The sequence below is a fragment of the Brachyhypopomus gauderio genome, chromosome 3 (assembly GCF_052324685.1).
Source record: "Brachyhypopomus gauderio isolate BG-103 chromosome 3, BGAUD_0.2, whole genome shotgun sequence".
Classification (NCBI taxonomy): Eukaryota; Metazoa; Chordata; class Actinopteri; order Gymnotiformes; family Hypopomidae; genus Brachyhypopomus; species Brachyhypopomus gauderio.
The window spans coordinates 15,616,779-15,642,572 of record NC_135213.1 but is presented as its reverse complement, the minus strand read 5'-3'; the positions used below and the strand labels follow the sequence as shown (position 1 = coordinate 15,642,572).

General features: G+C 40.2%; 1 protein-coding gene across 2 annotated transcripts in view; it reads right to left on the bottom strand.

Annotated features, from left to right (window-relative positions):
• pstk (phosphoseryl-tRNA kinase) overlaps positions 1-18,164 on the bottom strand; it is a 28,874-nt gene extending 10,710 nt beyond the window's left edge. Inside the window, exon 1 of one of the 2 annotated variants that reach the window (XM_076999816.1) lies at positions 17,984-18,164. In XM_076999816.1, coding sequence (XP_076855931.1) covers positions 17,984-18,061 — 78 coding nt within the window. In that variant the 5' untranslated portion in view covers positions 18,062-18,164. The remainder of the gene's footprint in view (positions 1-17,983) is intronic. The other variant, XM_076999814.1, reaches the window with a different exon arrangement.
• Between the last annotated feature and the right edge of the window lie 7,630 nt (positions 18,165-25,794).

Below are 25,794 nucleotides of genomic sequence, written 5' to 3'. Positions count from 1 at the left end.
TGACAGTGACGCGGGGGCATGGAGCTTGTGATGCACATTGATTGGCAGGTCTGGGTTCACTCTGACAGACGGGTGAAGACAGCGCATGGTCTCTTGTAGAATATGCATAGCCATAACCACCTGGAGCGAATAAACCATTTGCGTTTGATAGACATTTGTTGAATTGTTTGTCTGCTTTTACTCAGTGTGTTCTGAATATGCTTATTTTATGTGTTTTGTAATCAGTTGGAATGAATCATGAAGTTTTAGTCAGGTACATAATTTGATTCTTCACAACAGCATTTTGAAGTAAAATACTATAAATTGTATTTTTGTGATTTGTAGGATTTTTTGTTACTTCCTGCCTTTTCTATTCCGAGCAAATATATGGACTAATTCAGTAGTTCAGCTGTTGCGTATGATTTGCTGAATCTGTATCAGCAAAATTAATAATTCGATTTAAATAAATTAATTTGTTTTAGCCCTCTTTAAATTGGTTGTTTGGTTCAGTTCAAGAGTAGGAAAAATTATTTGATTAAGTTTAGTGGAATGAATTATTCCGGTTGGTTCCGGTGAACATAAACAGACACATAAATCCAAAGACTCCATCGGTGACGACAGTGTGTCAGCTCTCGTGTACTTGATTACTTTGTCAGTTAGTGGTGATATATAGACCTTCTTTGTGTTGGCTTTGTGTGTGCATGTGTTGGGGGGGGGGGGGGGGGGCTGAGAGAGGTAGAGAGGTAGAGAGAGAGAGAGAGAGAGAGAGAGAGGTAGAGGTAGAGAGAGAGAGAGAGAGAGAGAGAGAGAGAGAGATCTTTTCTTTTCCCTCACACTGGCCGTTTGATTTAGCGCTGCGGCGGCTACACTGGCTGTCTCTACGGACTCCTCTCTCGCCCAGAGCCGAGGCCCATCCTTCTGCTTTATGATGTCAGCGCAGCCCTTACTTATGACGCCATTTGTCAGATTCTCTTTTAGCGGCGGTTGCTCATGAAAAGCATGCCGCTAAATCGTCCGTCGAGCCGCCAACATGTTTGGGAACACCCCGTCCTATCGCTCACGTTATCTTATTTGCATGTGTTCCGAGAAGTGATCTAAACAGAGGAAGACCTTGGCAAAATTACCTTCCTGATTGATCTTTCTGACATTCGCTAACCCTTGCGCTCATAAATAAGATCGCAGCAACTATCTGCTTTGACGAACTAAACTGTGCAGGCGCTGTGTGTTGTGGCTGGCTGCCTGAGTGTTGATTTGCGTTTTACACTGGATGTAGAGCATCTGTGAATGTCGTAGTGTGTGTTTCAGTAATGCTGCAGACAGCACACTTAATTTTGCCACCTTTGAACGTCTGCTCATTCGTTAGGCTTGTTAGTGTCAGAGTTGGTTGTAAAAAACAAGGAAACCTTTGTGTGACATTTGATAAATTGAACTTTGGAAAATGGCAACCATAACAGTTCACGTTACAGTACATTGGAAATGTATTTACCAAGAAAATCTAGATCAGTATCTGTACCAGGGAATTGAAAATATTGTCATTGCTAAAAAAAAATTTATCTGAATTGGTGCTTTGTAGAGCTTTGTTTTCTTAGAAGTAGGCCTACGTGATATGTGAGGCAAAGGAGATTTAGGTGTATTTTTAAAAACATCTTTCAGATGTTGCTTTTCCAGGCCAGGTGCCAGAGTACTGTTGCTGATGAAGTTAATGATTAGCAATGTGCACTCTCTGTGTCCTATCCATCTGGCTGTGTAACCCACAGCAACAGCTGGGTGTGAATGCCATGGCAACAAATAGTCTCAGTTGGGACTGTGGAACTAATAAACAACCCCCTCCCTTTCGCTGTCTCTCTCTCCAGGTGCTGGACTCCACTGAAGCAGGACTGCTCTTTGGAAGGTTTCTTCCTGCCATAGCTCAGACAGTGTTGACTGCTCTCAAGCTGTTTATACAGGTACCAAGCCATTCGCAAGCATTGACACACAAACCCACTCAGAACCACACAGAGTTCCTCATCACTGTGCATGGAAACTGTGAGAATGGACCCTCTTGAGTTGCCACCCTGGCACAAATATAATTTGCTTATCATATGGCCTCAGTCTAGACCACTGGTCTCACTACTGTCACCCTCGGAGGGCAGGTATGGGTTCAAGAGCAAGACAGCTCACCAAGCAACTGTCATCTACCAAGATGTGAATGGTTAGTCAACACAATATGAATGCTTGCCATATGAATGAATGTGTATCTTTTAGTTTTATAGAAGAACTGTATGAATTTCCTAGAAAATTGAGCTTTGAATCTTGGAGGTTTCTCATGTTGCAATGTGTGACACTCCCTAAACAATTTTGCTTTGCCCCTTAATATAACATGATAAAAAGAGATTCAGATTGAGGGTGGGTATGGTAGCATTTTGATCAGGAAGTTAATGATAGTTTAAAATAAGCAGATACTCAAGGCAATGGCTGAAATGTCATTATTCACAAGCATTTGACAGCCAGTTTTTCTAAGCTGTCTTGTGTATAGTGGGAAGTTCATGATGGAAGGTTCTGGAACAGCCATCACTGTTTCCATCCATCTTCCATCCATAAAGCCTGACCACATACCTGACCACAGCAACACGCCTTAAATTAGCACACTCAGAAGTGTACACTTTGGTTGAAGCCCACATCTTGTTTTCACTATACACACGTGCACTTCTGAGATGCGGATGGACATTCATTTATGCAAATGTTCTATAGTAATCCTCTTTTATTTCAGAGCCATGCTTGTCAGCCATTGTGTAATCTATCTAACTAAATTAATATAACATTTCCCCTTAGCTATGTATGGATGGAAATCAAGCAGTCATTATTAGCAATATAGTTTTGACTCAAAGTTAATTATGGTTGATTACTCAAAGTGGTCATTGTCATCCTTCTCATTCTCTCTCTCTCATTGGCTTGCTCTCTCTCTGGAGGGTTGGGTCTTCTTCAGATCTCTGGGGTAATTACTTCGTCCGATTGGAGCAGCCCTTGGAGGGCCCTACATTAGTTCTGCTAATTGAGTCAATGTAATTAAGCTGTCTTGTTTAGCAAACAGCTAAACTGATTACTTTGACCTGTGGTTGTGTCACTGAAGGCTTAATGGAATAAACCAGCTGCAGTGGCACTGAGCAGTAACATCAAAGAAAATGGGACATTATGGTGTAAGCCCCATTTACAGAAACACACTCCTGCCATATAAGACCACAGCACTGCACAGGTCAGGGTTTCCCACTCTTTACATAGCTGATTCAACTTTTGAAGGGCTTGATAATTGGCTAATGAGGTCGGTCATGTGGGACAGAGCAGAGAAGATGTTAGACTAAGTTCCCTCTGAAATTCAGGACTGGGTTGATTTCATTTGTTGTTGATGGACTGTGGTGATTTTCCTGTGTAAAATAATTTTTGTGTGTGCATTTGTTATGGGTTTTATGTTTGTCAGTTTGCAGTGTGTTCATGATAATTACCTTTATCTTTTGTCATTGCCAAGCATAACATCATCTTTACTAGGTATTACATCCCATTTTCAAAATGAGCCTTATAGCTTTGTATAGTCTGTGATACCCATTGCTATTAAGAAGGCAATTGTAAATATACAAATGTACATTATGAGGCAACACACACCTTTTGGTTTATATTGACTAATAAATTCAAAGACAAACAACAAACATTTGTGAAACAAATGTGTGTAAGTATGTCCTCTACATATCACACATTCAATACATACTAGTTGTAATTTTCTGTTAGAATAAAGTGATAAAATGTTTTCATTGTTTATTTGTTTGTCAAGCGCTTAAAAGGGGAAAATCTATAGGGCTTTTCCAGCATTTTGTCTTTGGAGACCTCAACCAATATTGATGTTAATATATTCAGTGGATGTCTTTACACAGAATGTACAGTTAACAAGATAAATGTAATCTCTTTCTTGCTTGCTGGCTCCCTCTTAAGCACTCTCTCTCTCTCTCTCTCTCTGTCTATCTGGGTAATAACTGGCCATATCTCTGAAGCCATGGCTGTGTGGTTTGCTAAATGGAGGAAGACACAATAAGATTAACAGAGATGGAAAGGAGCAACTTCAATAGTGGGAGGGGAGATTGAGGGGAAAGAGACAGGGGGAGAGAGAGAGAGAGAGCGGGAGAGGGAGAGAGATGGAGACTGAGGGGAGAGAGAGAGAGAGGCTGAGGAAAGAGAGAGAGAGAGGGAGAGAGAGAGATAAAGAGAGAGGCTGAGGGGAGAGGGATAGAGGCTGAGGAGAACCCTTTCTGTTTAGAGATGTTTTAGTCATATCTAACCTATTAACATAGACTGTTCAGTATATAGTATAGGCAGTACTATTGGACTATAGTCAGAAACTTGTTTTGATTTTAGATAATTACTGCAATAATTTTTATGTGTTATGTGTGAAATAGCAATTTCAGAAGAAGACTAGGGGAAGTGGATTCTTAGGTTATATTACTTGTTCATCTTGTAGGTTGAAAGATAGAGCCTAGGTGTCAGCCTGCTTGGTTTTAGAGTGGGAAAACTACAGAGGTACTGCCTAAGATATTACGATGATGAACAAGCATTGTAGGTCATTTACTTGATTGCCGTTTTTGTGCTCTGAAAAGAGCATAATTAAAAGCCTGTATTGATTTTTTTTTCATTCATGTGAGATATAGACTGGATGTACTTTTCTTTCTTAGTCTGACTTTCAATCCTTTTCCTACTGTGTTTTATCATGTGCATGACAGTATAATGATTTGAGCTGCTGTGAGTGATGGTATGTAGGACAGAGGGAACTGTTGACAGTCATGTAGGTCAGTTGCTGTAGTTCCAGAATTTTGCTTATGTATTCAGATGGATGGAAATGGATGAACTTTGCTCTCTGCTCTGCCTAAGGGATGTTCCGTTCAAATACAGTCTCTTTCTCTCTCTCTCTCTCTCTCTCTCTCTCTCTCTCTCTCTCTCTCTCAGGTCCTGCTTACAGAAGATGTTAAGAAATTCTGCATTATAATATCCATTAGAGAGGCATGAAGTTTAGTTACCATCATGAAAAATCTGCACATCAGTCGTTGCTTTTCTCTGTGATTTTGTATTAGAACACGTGCCTGAACACTTGATTTTGATGGAGGGCCTGAGGCCACTGTGGTGTGTATGGGGAAGGGAGGGGACTGCATGCCATTGAAACATTAAGCCTCACTGAGCTTACATGTCTACAGTTAAAGCTGTCTTCAATGTTCTTGTAACTACGTTAAAGAAGCAAATGGACAAAAATACTGTATTAGTTGTTTAATGATGTACACATTATGATTTTTGATTCTGGGATCAAGACATATACATTTGTTCATGGTTACATGCGCATGACAAAACATGCAAATCTGACTTGCATTACTTTAAATGTAACGTGAGTCTGTATAATATACACACTCAAAACTAAAAACAACCAATCAGTCAGCATATCGATTAATTAACTGGTTAATTACATTTTCTCCAAGGGCCCACTGACCTAGTCATGTTCAAAAGAAAAACATCCCTACTGGAGAAGTTATGGATTTAATTAGCACCAAATCATTTTCAAGGTTACTGTTACTTTGTGCAGCTTTAGAAGACTTGCTTCAGTCCTTATGAATGCTGGCTAAAGATGCTAGATGATGATTGCTTATAGAGTAAACAGCTGTCTGTCTTTTGGATCGGTTCCAGTCCACAATGAACTGTTTACTAACTGCACATTAGCTGGAAAGGAACCATGGTAAAGTAGGACCATGGGATGCTGAAGGCGGGAATGCAGTTGATATAGGAGGTCACGTATTTGTGTGTGTGTGTGTGTGTGTGTGTGTGTGTGTGTGTGTGTGTGTGTGTGTGTGTGTGTGTGTGTTTGTGTTGATATAGGAGGTGGGTGTGTCAGCAGTCATGATGTATCACTACTGGACTCCTAACCCTAGCTGTAGAGTACAGTCAAATGATATGGACAAAAATTATGTTGCGATTATTTTCCTGCATTTTGTAATTGCAGTATGCTTTGCCATATCTAGGTGAAACCCCAATGTGGAAAAAAATGTCATTTGAGATTTCTAACCAAAATTATTTATGCTCGTTTGATATTCTGAATAATACAATTCATCAAAATACCCGGAGGACAATGATCAGCATATTTGAGATTGGTAAGGATATTTATAGAGCATAATAAAAAAGTGATTTGTTAGACTTTTTGCAATATCAGATTAGCAAAGGCAAATTCTGTGGTAGTGACTGACCAAACAATGTATTGTGTAGCCATACGCTGGTGAAGCTACATCATATTGTCATAGTGGCAGCTGAAATGTTGCCCCTTGCGAATGCCAGGCCCTTAGTGCAGTGTTGATGGACATCTCAGTAAAGGGGCAGACCTACTGACATATTGTCAAAGCCATGTAGCTTGCCCTCACCGAGCTGTGTCCCGCACAGTGTAAACAGGCAGACTAGCTCATTCTCAGAAACAAAAGAATCACTGTGTGTCCACCTCAGTGAGTATCACTATAAACCAGAGTAACTGCAAAACAGGTAATAAAAACAACAACCAGGTCTTCACAAAGAAATGAATATGGTGTGGCATAAACACACAGGAAGGTATAAGGCTTTGAATTAAATGCACAAAGACAAATACGTTAGGCATAAATGAGGTACAGCTGCTAATAAACAGGGGAGGTGGGGCAAACCTCCCCCAAACAACTTGCTCCAAAGGCAGAGGAATGAGAATCAGTTGAAGCATGGGTCCATGACTGGGACAGTTTGGGTCTTCTGTCTCCTGATACCCCTCATCGTGGGTGTGTGGTTGGATGCCCACATCTTGTCATTGCCCTTAAATGAATCACCAACTGACTTAACAGCTTCTCCATAGGGTTCTTAGTTACAGGGCCAGCTGATAACTAAGGTCAAACTGGACAAGTGTGATTCCAGTAGGCAAATGAATTAGGAAATTATGGGCATACTTGGCCCAGAAGAGAACCCTAAGCTACTCACTGTGTCAGTCTCCAGAGCAACAGTGTAGATAATGGCTTTGTTCTTGCATCTCTCTCTCCACCTGATCATAGCACTAGTCTCATGGAGGACTTGCACTCAAACCCAGATGGCCCATAAATGCCCTCCTTAGAGAAGTGGTTAACAAGGATGGTAGGTTTACTTTCTGAGTTTGGGAGGTCTGTGACTAAATTTCCTGATGATTCATCCACGGAAGTTATGTATAGTATGTTAGTGGGAAGTGGTTCCAAAGTGACCCCAAGGTGGAAATTGGCCTAACCACACACCAAGCAGGAGGCCATGTGATTGTCCACACTGAGAGTTTACCACCACTGACACTGGTTCTTGGGTCTTAGTTACTCCTGTGTTCTTCAAGGTGATGACTCAACTCCAAAGGCTCACCAGTACATATAACATTTTGGTGGGTTTGGTTGTTGTATCCATTATCTCTTTTTTGATAACCCTTTTGATGGGAACACCCAGGCTGATGGACAGAACTATGGGACCAGGCTGTGGATATATGGTTTCAGGTTCATGAACTCTGGATAAGCTATCTGCTTTAATGTTCTTGCTTCTTGGTCAGTAGCAATTTAACTTAGTGCCTCCACTCCTTCATGAATATCATAACGGCTATGCACTGTGGCCAGCTTCAAAATGAGATACGAGAATACAAGGTTTTCAGCCAACAGCAGTGATAATTTAATTGCACAGAAACGAGTTTCTTGGAGAAGAAGGTAACTGAGTGGATCTCCTTGCCTGTGACAGAAGTGCGTTTATTCCCACTTTGGAGGTGTCCACTTGACAGTGAAGGGCTTTGATGAGTCAGTATAAGCCCGGACTAGAGATATTGTGAAAAATAATTTCATGTCAGCCACCAGCCAGGAGAGTCTGTGTGGAACAGTTTTGAAGTGGGCAATTCAAGGTACTGCCACATGTTGAAGCTTTTGATGAAGTAGCTGTAGAAGTTGGCAAGACCCAGGAAGCATTGTAAGTCCTTCACAGCACACAGCTGAGGTCATTCCTGCATGTCCTATATATGCATCTCCTCATCTGTCTTGATGGTCAATCTTTGAACAACCTTTTAAGACAGCATTTATATAACAAATTTGGTCTTTCAGCTTTGTTACGTAGATGAGCATATCATTGGTGTAACCCAGGGGTGCCCACACGTTTTCAGCTTGCGAGCTACTTATAACATGACCGAGTCGGAAAGATCTACCTAATTATTTTTTAGCGGCATGCGTCGATCGTTGACGGCGGGGGGTGGCGGCAATGTGTGATGTGTGTTGATCGTTGACGGGTGGGGTGGGTGGGTGGGGGGGGGGGGGGGGGTGTTGCTTGGTGGTTGTGTGTGTCAAACCCTAGACGTCAGATTGGCTATGTATGTCAATCAAAATACAACCGTCAGTGCAGATGGATGATAGCCTGTCATTCATCCACTACTTTTTAATGTCATGCGATCTACCCACACTTCCTTCGATCGCGATCGACGTAATGAGTACCCCTTGTGTAACCTGTAATGAAACAATGGAGAATATCAAGGAGATCCTCATCAATGAACATAGGTGGTCCTTTGGATAGGCTATAGTGCATGACCAGATTTGTACTGCACTTCAGTGTGGATGGTACCAGACACATGGAATGGAGAAACTTCACCATAACGTCATTAATGATCTATTTACAGTTGCAGTCCTCCAAAAACTTGCTGAGCAAGGTGGAGTAAAAGGACAGAAAAACCCTTGCATCATAGTCTCTTCATAGCTGACATCTCCTTTACTGACAGGGCTATATTCAGGAGTGAGGTGGTGTAGTACAGTGAATAGATCACTGGCAGAGTCACAGACACAGTGTTGTGGTAGAACACCTCATTAAGATCCTGATACTCCTGAGGAATGATTCAATCCCCTGTATTGTGTGGCTCTCTATGGATGTTAAGCAGCATTGTAACTGGTGGCAATGGTTCTTTCACTTTGATGACCAAGCTAAAATCTTCTTGCAGGCTCAGGGAAGATGGTGGCCATGCTTTTCAAGCCATGGGATTTCTTATCCCATAACAGAGTGTAATAGAAAGTCAATAATGAAAAGGGAAATAGTTTAGAATTACTTCCTGTACCCACTCCCAATCCAGTGGGCAACCATTTAGTAAATTAATGAGTAGTGGGGGTTTATAGGAATTTAGGGGGCTCAGGCCATGTGGTAATCAATAAAACTCCCAGGTGCTCCTGAGTCTATTAAACCATAACAGAGATATCATTACCATTCTAGAACAGATGTGCTGGGATAGGAAGTGATCTCTGGAAGCTCTGGTTGCCTGGTTAGCAACACTCTCTGGAGGCTGGGAGTGGTCCTTCTTGGCTCTAGGATATGTATTGCAGGAAGTATGGGGGATGGCCTGAGCTCCCACAAGTAAAAATACTTTGTTACTGTAATCTTCATTCTTCAGAGGTGGGTCCTGTGCACCCCAACTTCACTGGCTTAGGTGACCTAGCTGGTTAATGAGTTAATGAGGATTCCAGAGCTGTATGAATGTTTCCCATACAACAGTTATTCAAGCTATACAGCCAAGGGGATGGACTGGTCCAAGCTTGGAGAGTCATCGTGGCACCTTTGCATAGTCCTTGTTGAAAGGCAAGGGTAATTTCCCAGGTTTCCCATTCCAGTAGTGCTGATAATGTGTGAAATTCAGCAGCAAACAGCAAAGTGTTGTTACTTTAGCCAAAAAAATTCTATTAACTTTTTAGTCTCTAGTGGCTAATCAGCTGCTGTTCAAAATAGATGTTGGTCATCTATCCAATCTTGCTTTACAGGAAAGAAGAAAAATCAGAATAACCTTGAGATGTAAAGCAAGCGCTAAATCAAAACCCCCCTGCAGTCTGAACGTTTAACATCCTGCTTGGTTTGGACAGCTTTGAAACCACTGGAACTAAGGCTAACTAATGATGGATAAATAAGGCACAGGTGTTAATAATCAGGAGAGGAGGAGTGCTGGAGACACACTGCCGGGGTGCACTTGTGACATCCAATCAGCTTCTGATAGAAGAGGATGATGTGAAGTGGCCTTCACATCCACTTTTACCCCTGCCTCCCTCTCTTTCACATACATATGCCTTAACAACTTAGGGGAAATAAATGCTCCTGCTCCTCTAGCATCAAATCCCCCACAACATTTACTGTATCAGTATGGACTTTTAAGCAATTAAAAAAATGATTTCTGCATTACAAGGCATCTTGTCTTCTCAAGTACAGCAGTTCAAATATAGATATAGATATCACATAAACTCACAGTCTCATGTACCCTCTTACATATCCCTCACCCTGTCATACACTTACTCACGTTATACATACGTTATACATGAATACCATACACTATACATTTATATTCTTCCTTTATAACTCTTGAAGGCTTAGAAGTAAATGTGAGTGTGTTCATATGACGTGCAATCAGTCAGTTCTGCCCCAAACATTCCCATCAGCCTTTGCACAGTGTGGGCTCAGTAAGAATGGATGACGGTCACAACTTAGTCTCTCTCTCTCTCTCTCTCTCTATCTCTCTCTCTTTCTCTCTCTCTCTCTTCCCTTGCTCTCTCTCTCCTTTTCCACCCTCTCTACACCCTGTAGGGGGTTACCCTGATTGCCAACTGTAGATTGTGATTGTGGAAGACGAGACACGACCATCACCCAAACAGGTTTATAGTCTCTTTTCACATGTCTTGACAGTGCAATACAACCTGAACAAAATGTCACACCCCTAATTCCTTATACATTGTGTAGATCTGCAGGTTCGGAAGATCATAGTATATCATAGAATCATCTGACAAGGTCTATGTTAGAAGAATCCAAAAGCTCACCTTGACAGATCAGTGTCATTCAAGTGCGACTGAAGTCAGTCCTGATTCAGAGTCCTTGTTGAGTTGAAGCAGGATCTACTGGAGCATGCCAAAGGATGTGCCTGGTCCTGGAAAGCTACCTTGCTGCTGTAATATTCAGACGCTATTGAAAGACTTGATGCAGTCAGGAACTAAACTAAAGCAGTGCAGCTCCGGAATAGGACCTGCGAGCTCTGAAATAAACTCTGTAGCACCGTGACCCCTCAGGCTTAGAGGCATCTCTGTTCTAGAATCAGAATGTCCAAAATGGCAGTTGAGATGTCTTAATGTGACCTCTCAGAATGAAAAGTTGCAATGTGCAAATATTAATATTTTTGTTAATTAAACCAGATTATATAGTACAGTACACTAAAAATTGTTTTGTCCCTTTACTGACATACTGAACCCAAGCTGAGTAACAAGTGCTCTCTAACCACACTGTGTTGCTTTGTATCCAGTACTCTGTTTACCCAAGTCTACAGGGAGCCATTAATATGAGCAGTAGGTACTAAATGTCCTCTTGTAATTCTGTCCCCTGCCGGCTTTGGCGCCTGCCTCTCTCCTTGTCTCTCCTTTCTCCTCTCATCTGAATTCTGCCCATGCCTGTCTGTCATCCAGTCTCCATGGAGTCACCTTCAGGCCCCTCCCTCCATCTCTGGGCCATCCACTTAAGGGCACTTAACTTTATTAGTGGTGGGCAGAATTAATTACAGTGGAGAGACCTGACCGAGTCCTGTGGTACTAATGTACATTCCAGTTCCATCTTCAATATTACAACCTTCATCCATTCTTTCTTCTCTCACCCCCCCCCCCCCCCCCCCCCCCCTGAAGCATAAAGCCCATGTGGTAAATCATATTCCTCATGGAGCTTCTTGACATGTTACCTTAATGGATCTTACAGTGGCCTACTGAAACTTGCTTAATTAAATTCCGGCTGGTGGCGTAGTATCAGCCCACTGTCAGGACGGTCAGAGGTAGAAATGGGATCAAACGGAAGCTGGGTGACTCACTAATGGCCATGCTGACCTCAGCACCATGACGCAAGCGTCTGGATATCCTTCCCCCAGCAGATCCAGCTCCCCTGATTCAGCTCTCCGGGCACCAACGATGCTTCGCTTTTGTTCTGTTGGAAACATGTCTGGAGCTCATCTTAAACCTGTTCTTACTTACAAGTGTTTATCAATATACAAAATTGCTTCTTTTTTAGATGTGAAAAATAATACAGGTATGCCAGGTCTTTGTTTTTTTCCCCTTATTTCCTGGGTCCCTCTCTCCAAGCACCTGGTTTCACTCTTGTCTCTACTCCATCGTGTGTGTTCCCCACGCCGGTTCATCCTCACCTGTTCCTTTAAACCTTGATCAGGCTGTCTGTGTATACCTGGTTTAAGCCAGTTTGCCATGCAGCGTTTACCTTTTATCCTGTCTTCACCTAGTTGCTATCTCGTATTCTCAGTACTATTTATAGATGTCACTGTTACCAGCCTGACCAGTGTTATTATGACCATTTCTATTTCGGATTATGACTGTTTCAAGCACTCTGAATCTTGGATTTGTCCCAAAAAACAATCTGCTCTATTGCACTTGTGTCCTGCCCCACTTACTCAACATTAGACATCATTGGATGTTTCTTCATTATGAAATTAAAGACTGGGTTTTTGAGTTGCAGTCCTCAGCTTCTGAAATGTCAGCATTCATTTGGAATGTAAAAGGAATGCCTGCTGGGTTGGTCAAAGAATGGACTGGTTTAGGGTCAGGGACAAAAAACCTTCAGAAGATGATGACATTAAGATTATGTTAATGACACTCTCAGGAGGGTGCTATTCAACCAGTCGGTTAATCTCTGATGAGACGCGCTTGTGACCTTTCGTTGTGTTTCTCGACAGCATAAGCACTCAGTAAATCAAATGCACTGTGTGGCTTCCATATTCAGAGCACCGAGATAAATAAGGACACTTCTCTTGAGTCCCAGGCTCAACTATCAATAGTATAAAAATCACTTCAAAGGAAAGAAGCCAAGATGAATATACTCATTTGTAAGGCATAAAATAGCGTTCGGGTGTTGTAATATTGGCTGCTGTCAAGAAATAACTCAGTTATCTAAATCTATCACTGTAATTGGTAGCATTTCTGTGAGGCTTTTCAAGAGAGACCACCCTGGCCTTTGTTTTGTCAAATTTTGAGAATGCCACAAAAATATAAAACTAAAAAACTTAAACACTCCTGTTATAACTCCTTAAGGTCTTTAAGTTCACTGGATTTGAGAACCACTGGATTTGAGAATCACTGGATTTAGGAACCACGGGGACCACAGTTTTTAATCACGTTGCTCTTAATCTTTGTTACACCCAGTCTAATCTCATCTATATGGTTCACCCACTGTTCAAATGCGCACTTTTAAATAACCACTTCTGTTTCTGTTCTCCTGTGCTTTGCATCTTTTCTGCATCTTATTTTTAGCTTCTGAAGGGCAAAGGTGGGCGGAGCCTTGTTAAGAGCAACGAACATGCTATCTCATCCAGCTGCTAATAAACTGAGTAGACTTATCTATAAAAGCACTCTTGGCTCGCCTGTTTTGTTTTTTATTATGGGTCGATGCAGCTCACTCAGCCCGTGCCAGAACTCCCATATTAGATTAAATAAAGCTCTCTCTCTCTTTTTTGTATTTGTTTAGCCATCCCCCACATCTCGGAGAACAGAGTTACATTCCACTGATGTGGTCACTAGCCATTGAAAAGAAAGGATCCAGGCTTATGAGACTGGACAGGACAGCTGCTTTGTGATTAAAACCACAGCATACACTAACACACACAGTGCACAGTGCATTTAGTAACCAGATGGGTAATAGAGGAAGAATGAAATTAGAATTAGTCTTTGAACTCTTATAATACACTTATAATTGAAGGCTGGTGTGTATTGGAAAATATTTTGAAGTCATGAAGTAACTAAGTTATCATACCACATTTCCTCATGTTATTATACTTTGTATCCCCATGTTTTCATACCTTGTGTCTTCATATGTTTTCATACCTTGTGTCCTCCTATGGTATCATACCTCGTATCTACCTCAAATACTCATACGTTATCATATCTTGTATCCTCATACATTTCCTTGTATCTTCATATGTAATTTTACCTCATGTCCAGCATTTTAATAAATAATTTGATCACCAAGTCTGGGCAATTTTCTAGGTGGTTTTATGCTAATTGATTTGGAAAGCAAATTGGACTCTTTTTTTCCTCATAGCAGATGTTTTCAGAATATTTTAACTGTGGGTCTGAAGAGTGCTTTCAAATAAATGTTTAATTGCTAATGGTAGAATGATGTCATTATTAGCTGACCCCTTATGTTATCGCTTGTGTATTAGCAACATAAGGGATTTGGGATTAAAGTGCACTTCCATTCTTTATAACCTCGTGAAGAGCAGACTAAGCAGTTTAGTTTCTGTGGTAATGCTGTGCACTGTAAATTAACCTAATAAGTTATTTGTTACATCATTAATAAATTACATGTAGAACATGTTTTCTCATATTTCTTTATACCAGGCCTTCTTATTTCGACACAGCAGTATTTGCAGGGTTATGATGTAGTGGTTTGAGTCTGTGTATATGACTTCAGAGCACATACCAAAACCAAAGTTATGGACTCCAAAAACACATGGCACTGAAATCTATACCTTTCCTATGGTCACTTGTACATTGCATCATAATCCTATAACCAAAAAATGGCAGAGAAACTCCTAAAGAACAAACTGCTCAATGACCTTTGGCCCCTCTTGTAGACGCTTACATCGTTAATGTGCTTTATCATTATTTTATTTAAAATCCTTATTATCAAAATTATTATTTCATTTACAGTTTTTGACGACTGCTAACGTGCGTTTGTCCAATCTGTAGTCACATTTTCAAAACTCCAAACACAGTGAACACAACATCAGTTTTCAGTGGCTATACTATTAGTTCAATTCATGTTGTTATGGCACAAAATGCAGTCATTTTACATGTTTTTATAATGCTTAAATTTTCTATACACACAAGGTTATCCAATAACAAAATTCTGGATCGTTTTTGTCTTATTTACAATTGCTTGTACACAGCATGCCAAAAATGAAAACCTAAGGTTCAAAACCTTAAATATCGTATAAAATGCCAAGTTCTACAAAAACAAAGGCAGCTGAAAAGTTATTACTGTTGTACACAGTAATAATTTGTCCTGCAATCTCAAGTGCTGGTTTTGTCCTTCACAAATGCCAGATTGGTCCCTATAACAGTGACCTCCTTCTTTCGTTTTTGAATGAACTCTACCAACAACTGATTCCAGAAGCAGAAAGGGAACAGGTGGGAGGAAACACGAGGACATTTGTAATGGGACGATGTAGCATTTTGTCATTCTCATGTCATCACAAACTGGTTTATAGACCACCCAAGAGTGATGTCCCTTTTCCTCCCGCCCATCTCGCCTTTCCTCAACCCCACTAAGGAACTTTTTTCAGTCTGGAGGTGGAAGGTGTATGATCATCGGCCCCATGACCAAATGTCCCTCCTGGATGCAATGGATCCCGGCTGCAGAGACATTTCAGCTGAAGACTGCCAGGGGTGAATAAGGCATACCAAGCTTTTCTTTCCCAGGTCCATGGCAAGGGCCAACATCAGATGTGATGTAGATGAAAACATGTGGCCAACTGCTGAAGGCTGTTTAGATTAGACCTAACAAGACTGTTCAGTTTTGTATTCTGTTTTTCCCCCTTGTGTGGCTTTTTTTGTATATGTGTATTTTTACACATATGGGACCATGGGTAATTATGTTTACAATTACGATAATTATTTTTTGGGTTAGGCCACAATTTACAGTAATGTCCCTAATACAGTAAAATATACCCTTTACTGCAAAACTGTTACTGACTACTTTTTTGTCTAATCTACATTCCATATAGTACCTAACAGTAAATATAACTCATTGTGTAGACAGTATGTTGCCAAAAATGCACACATTTGAAAAAAAAGTCCAAATGAAGCAGATTACAGTAAAAATGAACTGACTAAGAAAACAACAGATGTTACTGTAAAATGTCTGTTGTTTGCTGGGAGAGGGTAAAATATTACATGTAATACTGTTTCTGTATTGCCATCAAATGTTAGTTTTTTTACAGTGGTTGTGCAGTGATTGACTATGTTCATCTCGAAAAGAGAATATGTGCTAGTGTTTGAAAGAATGATTGGATACTGAACCAGGTTTGCTGTGTTTTAACAAAGTTGTTTGTATTGTGAAATGCAGAGTTGTTATTTAGTTAAGAAAATGTGCTTTTGAACACGATATTAACTATTTGGCTATTTGTGTGAGGTCAATGTGTTGCTGTGTTTAGAGTTTTGACAATGTATAACAAGTATTGGGAAATGCACGTTAGCAGTCGTCAAAAACTGTAAAATTCAGGGTGCTGAAGTACAGCAACAAATGTAACAGTATTCAGACACTTGCAGACTAAAGTAGAATGTATATATACTACGAAGTCACAAAGAAGTTTAGTCTGGTCAGTACAGTTTTATGCTGGTTATTGCAGGTTTATGCTGGTTAGTACAGGTTTATGCTGGTCACTGTGTGGTTCCTATGTTTACTGCAGGTTGATTCTGGTTATTGCAGGTTTATGCTGGTTACTGCATGTTTATTCTGGTCAGTACAGTTTTATGCAGGTCACTGTGTGTTTCCTATGGTTACTGCAGGTTTATTCTGGTCAGGACAGGTTTATGCTGGTTATTACATGTACTGTGGTTACGGCAGGTTCACCAGGTTTACAGTAACCGAAAAGTTAATTGGAGTTCTTGCAGTTCCACTCAGATAAAATAGAGCTGGGCAGAAAGACTTGCACAAAATAGTAGTGTATATAAGTGAATATAAAAGTATAAAGTGAATATAAGTGTATAAAGTGAATATTAATGTATAAAGTGAATCTTAGTGAATGAAGTGAATATAAATTGAATTGAATATAAGTGTATGAAGTGAAAATTGGTGTATAAAGTGAATATAAGTGTATAAATTGAATATTAGTGAATAAAAGTGTATAAAGTGAATATTAGTAAATATAAGTGTATAAAGTGAATATTAAAGAATTAAGTGAATATTAGTGAATATAAGTGTATAAAATGACTATTAGTGGATTAAGTGAATATTATTAGTGAATATAAGTGAATATTAGTGTGTAAAGTGAATATTGGTGAATTTCCTTGCCACTGTTTGAGAGTGAGTTCAGGTTTCGATAAAATAGCATCTAAACCATTGAAAAACAAAAACTGATGTTTATAGATTATAAAATGATCCATGAGTATTCATCCACATCCCCTTTCCCCCTGACAATTATCAAATTACAAAATCAATTTGTAAACATTTGAAAATATTGTGGCTCATTTAATTTCTGTGTTTGACATACAAGAGTTTTTGAGTTTGTAGACATGACTGTCAGGCTTATGTATTATTGACGAGAATGGAAGTTCACATGAGTGTGCGCATGTGTGCAGGCTCTTTGATGTTGAGCATTGATCCCCAATGGTTTGACACCCCTGTTCCCAACACATAAATAGCCTTTAACCTCTCTCTCTCTCTCTCTCTCTCTCTCTCTCTCTCTCTCTCTCTCTCTCTCTCTCTGTCCCTCCCTCCTTCTCCCCCCTCATCTCCCACCCTCTTCTCTCCTCACACCCTAACTACCCCCCAGCCAAAGCTATAATTTCCTGTTACAGTCAGATTTAACTCACGATGATCTAACATCTGTATTGTTTAGATAAATAAATAAGTGCTGAATAAACATCTTTCATGTTTCTCTGGGCTGCATGCATTAGTGTGTCAGTGTGCTAGTGAGCTAGACAGGAGGGAGGGCTTGAACAGACTGGTCACCCTTTGTTAGTGTCATGAGTGAGTTTTGGCATGAGAAGAATGCAAGTTAACTGAGGGTTAATGTTATGCTCAACAGAGGTTTTTATTTGGGTCCAGTGGTGCAGACATTTTCAATGGAAACTAATTTCTTACATTTTTTATTATCTAAAATTAACTTACACTGCTCAAATCGCATTACACTTTTGAGTGAGTTCTGGTTAGATTTAGATTTAGACACTTACCAGCCACTATTAGAAAGACACACTTTGTATCTACTCACTATTATTTGTACCTTGCTTTTGACCACCTCTGTAATGTTGCTCCCCCTCAATCTTGTCTCAGCCTTGAGGATACTGAAATTCTTATTCATCCCTCCTTAGCTTTCTGTTTCCGTTTTCAGGATACTGAAATGTTTTCACGCTTCTTTAAACTCCTGTTTTGACTCTTACAGTTCACTCACTGTTGCAACCCTTGCTGGGTCTGTTCTGTTTGTGTTTGTATTGCTTGTTTATGTTCCTGTGTTCCAGGCTCTGTAACCCCTCCTACTTGGACTTACCTCCTGTTCCTATTTCTGGTGCACCAGGGGTAGGATGTCTTCCCTGATTGTCATGACCTTTTATTTTCAGATTATGGGTTTAGGGAGTCAGTGTAGATTTGTGTGTGTAATTTGCAATTTACACACAAGTCCACAACAGAGACTGCACAGTTCAACAGAGAACCGCTGACTTCACAGTCCACCACAGATGACCAACTACTACACAGTACACAAAAAATGAAAATTTTGACTGAGAGGACCAAGTCAAATTATGACACAGTCCTCCAAAGAGAACCAATCACTACACAGTCCTCCAAAGAGAACCAATCACTACACAGTCCTCCACAGAGAACCAATCACTACACAGTCCTCCACAGAGAACCAATCACTACACAGTCCTCCACAGAAAACCAATCACTATACAGTCCTCCACAGAGCTGGCATTTACTCCTGCCAGCGAGGTCAGTGTGAGAAATTCTCTCCCTCTCTCACTGCTGACGGCCGGCGTTAACTCCCACCCCCGGTATCGATTACCTGACAGGTGGAACACTTCCTGTTTATTATGAGATCGATCACCTGTTCCTCTGCGTCCTTCTGTTTGTCTGAGACTGCTGTGGCCCTCAGGCCGTACAGCCCTAAGTAGGATAGAGCTGAACCTGATGGCTTCTGTTATCTTCTGCTGTTATAGCGTTTCATACGCATCTGTTTCATATGGTATGTCTCTGTGTCTTTATGTCTATGTGACTGTATTGGCTACACAGTAATTAATCTGATGGTATGGAGCATTTGACTTCAATCTGTACTGTGTTGCTGGATTAAAAAATACTCTCACAAGCTTGAGCAAATCTCATCACATGCACGGGTTCATCCACCTTTATTCAGTACTCAGCTTATCAGTCTCAGTAATGGGAGAAGATTTTAGCTTCTTTATAAGCTTAGACTTTATAAGAAGTTAATCTGGGCATTAAGAGTTTAATTTTATGTAAAAAAAGATTTCACATTCTAAACATTTGTTTATTATATTTGTGAACATTTCATTGTCCTCTCTTGTGGTTTGACTTAAAGAAATAAGGATAATAGTAAATAAATACTGTAAGTCAGGAAACTGGAGAGATGCTTGTTACTTCTCCAGTGAGCTGAGTCAAATTGCTGGAGCAGGGAGAACACAAACACGTGTAGGTCACCAGGTCCCCTAGACAACAGATTTTCACAGAGAAATATTGGTTGTTGCACTGTTGCACTTTTTAACAGATTCACCCCTGACACAGAATTGGAGTCTGTACCTCTTATTGGCTAGATAGTACATCTCAAACCATAGATCTCAGGAACTGTAGAGGGACCATAGATGTCAGAAATTGTAGATTTTAGCAACCATAGGTCATACATCTTAGGAAACAAGTCCTGCCAGTAAGGTGTTTGATGCACCAGTCTGTTGGAAAGCAGTGACACATCTCACCAACTTATTGACATTCTATCACAGAATAGGCCTGGGATGGATGCACTGTTGCTTGGAGCTCTTTAAGTGGTTTATTGTCCTCGTGTGTGTGTGTGTGTGTGCGTGTGCGTGTGCGTGTGTGTGTGTGTGTGTGTGTGTGTGTGTGTGTGTGTGTGTGTGTGTGTGTATCACTTGAAGCCAGTATGGAAGCTGACAAATGTGATGTGGTTGTATCTTGAAGGGCTACTGCAGATGATGGCTGAGGCTGAGGGATGTAGTGCCGGTAAGAGAAATCCATGCCACACACACACACACACACACACACACACACACACACACACACACACACACACACACACACACACACACACACACACACACACACACACACACACACACACAGAAAATTGTCATCATCTGTATAAATGCATTCCTTCAGTCTAAGAGATATTCTGGATATTTTGGCAAGAGATATTCTGAAATATCAGAAATAGTGCTACATCTCACAGAAAGCATTTGACTTTTTTAGTTTATGTGTGTTTTAGTTTTTGTGTTCTGTGCAGGTAAGGTGTTCTCATTCACTGACACATACTGCTACACAGTTTATAAGGGATGGTGGCATCTGCAGATCCTTAAAGCCCCAGACTCTCTGAATCCTCCAAGCCTGTCATTTACACACACTGCACACACACCCCTTCCTTGCTCTCCTTAAATTCTCCTGCTCAGCCTTCCTCTTCCTCTTACTTTCATTTCCTTTCTCTTCCTCTCCTTCCCTTTCATCCTTTCTGTCTATTCTTTGGTTCTGATCTCTTTTCTCTCCCTCTCACACACAGACTTTTATCTCTACATGTCCTCTTTGCTTTTTTTTCTTTTCTCCGATATCTTCTCTCTCTCTCTGTCTCCCTCACCCACTCCCTCCCTCCTCTTCTTCTCTCTCTGTTTCAGTCGTTCCCTTCCTTACGCTGTATTTATTCTAGTGGACAGTCTGACCGACCACAGTCAGAGGGGTGGGAGGAGAACATGAGAGAGAGTGGAACAGATTTTCTTTTATTCTACATGCCAACTTAGCAGAAGGCTCTGGTTTTATTTCATGGGCTTATAAAATGAGGTAACCATTTCATTGTTGAAATTACAGAAGTACTTTGTCTTCAGGGAGCCCTATATTTTTTTGGCCTGTAACCTTTAAATGATTAATTGATTTACCTTTGTATTGCACCAATAAAAATTTAAATTACATATTGAATGATTCCTAGAAATATTTCATCTATGAGTGAGGATCTCATGTCTTCTGGTGTACATGGTATATTGGCCCTTAAGAAGTCTACAGTGATTTACAGTCAGGTGTTACTTTATCATTACCTTGAAGTCACAATCAGGAAATTTGGTACAATAAAACAACACCACTGGCGCTAATGTCTCGGAAACAGAGGTGAAAGGTTAAGTTCAGGATCCCCCTTTGTGTGAGGAGTTCAGCAGCTAATGACAGTTATAGGGAAAAGCTAAAATAATAGCTATAGGGAAAAGAATGATCAAATTTGAAACTGTTTTGGTCTTGTTTCAGAAATCTGTTGGCTCGTCATAAAATCTCTTTGTCAAAGGTTAAGAAAACATCAATTATAAATTTTATCCAAACAACTTGTTTTAAATTGTCTGACCTTTGCTTTAATGCCTGTTTCTTCCAACAGTCATGTGGTTTGGAGCACATCATTTATTTTAACACATGACATAATTTTGCAGTTTGGTTTATTCTCAGTATCTTACATATTACATTTTATAGATATAATACAACATGCTTATGTATATATTTATTAGGATAACAATATGTTATTGACTCATAATTAACAGTATTTTAGACATAACAGTGCTATTAAAATGTGTTTTAGTTGATGAGAGAAAGCACTGACACATGCTTGTTCTAAGTGTCAGAAGGTTTGTAAGTTTTTAGAATTTTTTTTTCAAATTCTAGTATACATAGACGACACAAAACGAGAAGAAAAGTTTTATTTTTTAAATTTTTTAAGAAAAAAGCATGGAGCAAAATAATCCAGTTCAGTCAGCAATGGTGCTGCTGATAGCAGGTTGATAGCTTTGAGCTAAATTACAACTTTAGGGTTGTGTCACCAGTGTGACATGTTAGATGAATATGAATGAAAATGAAAAAATAATAATTTGTAATGTGTTTGCTTGTTGATTGTTGCATGCCAGTTTTAGGATTTATTTAATTTAAATGACGTCATGTCATTTAATGACGAGATTGAATCAAATCAGTGTAGAGTATTATCTACTACAATGTGAAAGAGACTTCAAAACATAAGTCAGCAGTTCCTTAAAGAAACTGGAGTAAGGGCTGCACATTGTTTTGTCTTTGGCTCTGATCATGGTTAGCCCTGTCCCTGCACCTTGCTATGATAAGGTCATTCCATTTTGAGAAACGAACATGAAACCTCATTATAGCCCGACTGTCCATCTTCACCTTAATGGAATCGCTCAGCCAAAAATCAGGGTTTATAGGGTTCTCTTAACCCATGAGAACTCAAAAAATGAGGAAAGGTCTGGAATAATTTTTGGTTACTGTAGTTTTGAGCCAGAGTTGTGGAATTTATGGAGAAGTTTAAATAGCCGCCACTTACCATGAATTGTACATTAATGGCATTCATGACAACAGTGGATGTTAATTTTCAGTATTTACAGTTTATTCTCACTAATATTTGAATTTAATAAACTCTTGACAGCCATGATGAACCCTCTTCAAATTCTTTCCTAATAATGCTAAGACACTTTTAGTGCTATTTGTTTGCAGTGTTTGACAGCGAATCACTTTACTGGACTGGAGTGATTTGTAGTTTGTGTTGTGCTAATTAGTGAGCATTGATTTTCAGCATGTTATCAGGAACATTTGCCTTGCTGTTCCAATAAGCTACCCCCCAGCAGAGACATGAACTCACAATGTCTTTTTGTTTATTAGTCACACTCGTTGCATCTGTTGTCTTGATGCAAAGCTCTGTCTTACATCAAGAACTACTATGGAAAATTCATAAGGTCAGGTAGAACATTGCCTGTATTAATGAATGTCTTCTCTGTGAATTGCATTACTCACTGCACAGAGGAGGGTGCAGCGTTACCAAAAAGCATTTTGCACAATCATGAAAGTACAAAGGCTCTCAGTATACTGTTGTGATGGTTTTAATGCAAGCATGAAAAACAAGCTCTTAGTCTTGAGTGGAAATCATTGCAAATTTAAGTCGAAATTACTCCTTTAAATTATACCTTTAAATGTTCATACTGTTCCTCGCTAGCTGAGGGAGTCTCTGGAGCATGACATTGAAAGGGACATAGTTAGTCCAGATGGCAGTCATTATCATGGTGCATCTATGACCACCGCAGTTCTTAGCTGTTCCTTTAGGTGGTGTGCTGCATCTGTTAAGGAGTTTTAGGAGAGAGAGAGTGTGTTTGGTATTGACTCAAAACCCTTTGTGGGTGTGTGGATAAAAGTGTGTGGACCATGCTGCGTCGGGATCGACTGGGTGCCCAGTGCCGGTGCCCGGATCTGAGCGTGCTCTTTGTAGCTCACGGGTGTCGACGCATGGCTCTGTCACCGCATCCCTTGGAGATAAACACAGGATGCTCATTGAATTTGCCTCTGTTCCGTCACCTCCCCAGAATGAGCGTGACCTTTTCACATGCAGGCTGTCTGGAAGTGTGCATACGCCGCCATGCCAAACACATCGTGACTGTTCTGAGTTTCAGGATTAAAGGCCCGGTCAGCACTCTCTGCATCGTCCTGCTAAGTGTTGACAGTGTAACATCTGAAGCCCTAATAATATGTACAGTGTTCCCCATCGCCATGCTGTCTGCTGGGAAACAAGGACTGGAAAATTCTTCATTAAGGCTTTAATGGATTAGACCTGAGTCCTGAACTCTGGAAGGACACAAACTACACATTCTGATTTCTGGATTGATGTTTTAAAGACATTTGCACAGATGTTCACAACTTAGGATATTTGCCATTCCTAAAGTAGATACTCTAGTATTCATATGTATTACAGAAATTCATAGAACTTATAGTCACTGTTTAATAGCGAATTCATGTGCTTTTGTGATAGTATGTTTGAAGATTGTAGTCTTGCCTGGCTCCCTTATGGACTATTCCCCAACCCTTTCTTTGTTTCTCTGACCTCTCTCATTCATTCCCACACTTCCTATCACTTTGTTGCTTGCTCTCTCTCTCTCTATCTCTCTCACTAAAAGCATCAGGTGGCATATCAGATGTACCATGCTGAGATTGATGTTGGGTTGGACTTGTGTTTAAATTATTGAGTAGCTTGGCCTCAGTTCTCTATAACAGGACCCCACCCTGCCATGTGCCATCTCATTTGAGAGTTTGTGTGTATGTATGTGTGTGTGTGTATGTGTGTGTGTGTGTGTGGGGCAAAACACAGAAATCAGGTGTTTGTTTTTTTGGAATTTAATATGACGAATGTGTGCAGATGTGATTAATAAGAAGTCAAATGTTTATTGGATAGGCTGTCTTTGTCTTTAGAGGCTGAAAACATTAATTGAAGTATAATGTAGGCCATGTGTAAACATGCTTGAAAATTCAAGTCTACTGTAAAATTGCTTGACAGTTCAAGTTGCTCATTTCAGACTTACATGACTAGTCACGTCAAAGAAACAGAAAATAACTGTTACAGCTAACAGCTAACAGCTGCTAATAGTTGTGTATAGCTGTGTAGTTGCATTCTGTTCCACATGGTCCCTAACAAGTACTTTTGTAATTGATTACATTGATTGACTTCCTTCATTTAGAATGCATTGCAGGATCACCACACAGCAGACACTACGAACATGTTGTTTCTTGACATCTAGACAATCCCACAGTCCCTTTGTTTGATAATGTGGATAAACTACTGAACTACATCTTTAACATCCTCTGCATATTTTGGAAAAAAAAATAATATCTGGTTGTTACAGCAAATACTGAGCGCATGATAATGAACAGGCAATTAAAATAAAAGTTACATCCACATCACTGATAGTTGCATAAAATGAAAGTCATGGCACTCATACACATACACTCTCATACAATACGCTCATACGCTCTGACATTTTTCCATTCATTTGCTGCTCTTGAAAAACTGCACTACTAATAAATTCCCCTGGACTTAAGGTCATTTCTAAATTAAGTTACTTGTTCAAACATTGTGAAATCTGTCCTGTACCTGTTCTGAAATAAAATTGTGGTCCCATTTTGGGCATTCGCCAGAGTTGTTGTTGTTTGGCTAATTATGCCCTGTGTTGGTGATTTGGATAGCACCACTCCCTGCACACCGCCTAATTGAACACTTGTAGGTGCAGCTCAGCACAGCAAGGCTTTTGTGCCATCTGCCTTGTGTCCGCAACAGGGCTGTCACCATATTCCTGAGAAAAAGAGAAAAATCGAATGTTTTCTTTGGCGTTGAGTTCAAAGCCTCCCAGGCAGCTGTTCCTACTGCCTTTCAAAGCATTTTGGGGGGTTTGGCCCTTGATCATGTTAATGTTGGGTTTGATTAGGTCTGTACACATCTGCCGAGGAAATGCACTGATGAAATGGAGTTGGGGAGAGAGACAGGAAGAGAGAGAGAGAGGAAGACAAAGAAATTAATTTCACCAGTTCTGCAATCCAACGATTACTGAGCTAAGATTAATTTAAATTTTCATGTATGTCTTGTTTATTGTTGTGTAATTATCTGCATCCCCACATTTCAGGGTTGCCAACTCTCACGCATTGAGCGTGAGACACACGCATTTGACTGTCTTCACACGCTAAATGAGTTACTAGTTCGCTCTGGCACCAACCACTGGCGATCGATAGATCGCGATATAATACTTAATTTGTGTCCATTTTATCGAGAGATCGTGATATAACACTTAATTTGTGTCCATTTTACGTTCGCCACCCCCCTCGACAACTTACGTTCGCCACCTCCTCCAGGTTCAAATCTCACTCCAAGCAATCTTCAAAAGTTGGCAACCCTGACATTTGCACAATTGTTGACTTTGTGAGTTGATTTGGAACAGTCCATGAAGCCCTCCATGAAGCTCTCTCCTTGTGACCAATATTTTATATCTGCCTGTTCTATTCTGTGCAAGGCTG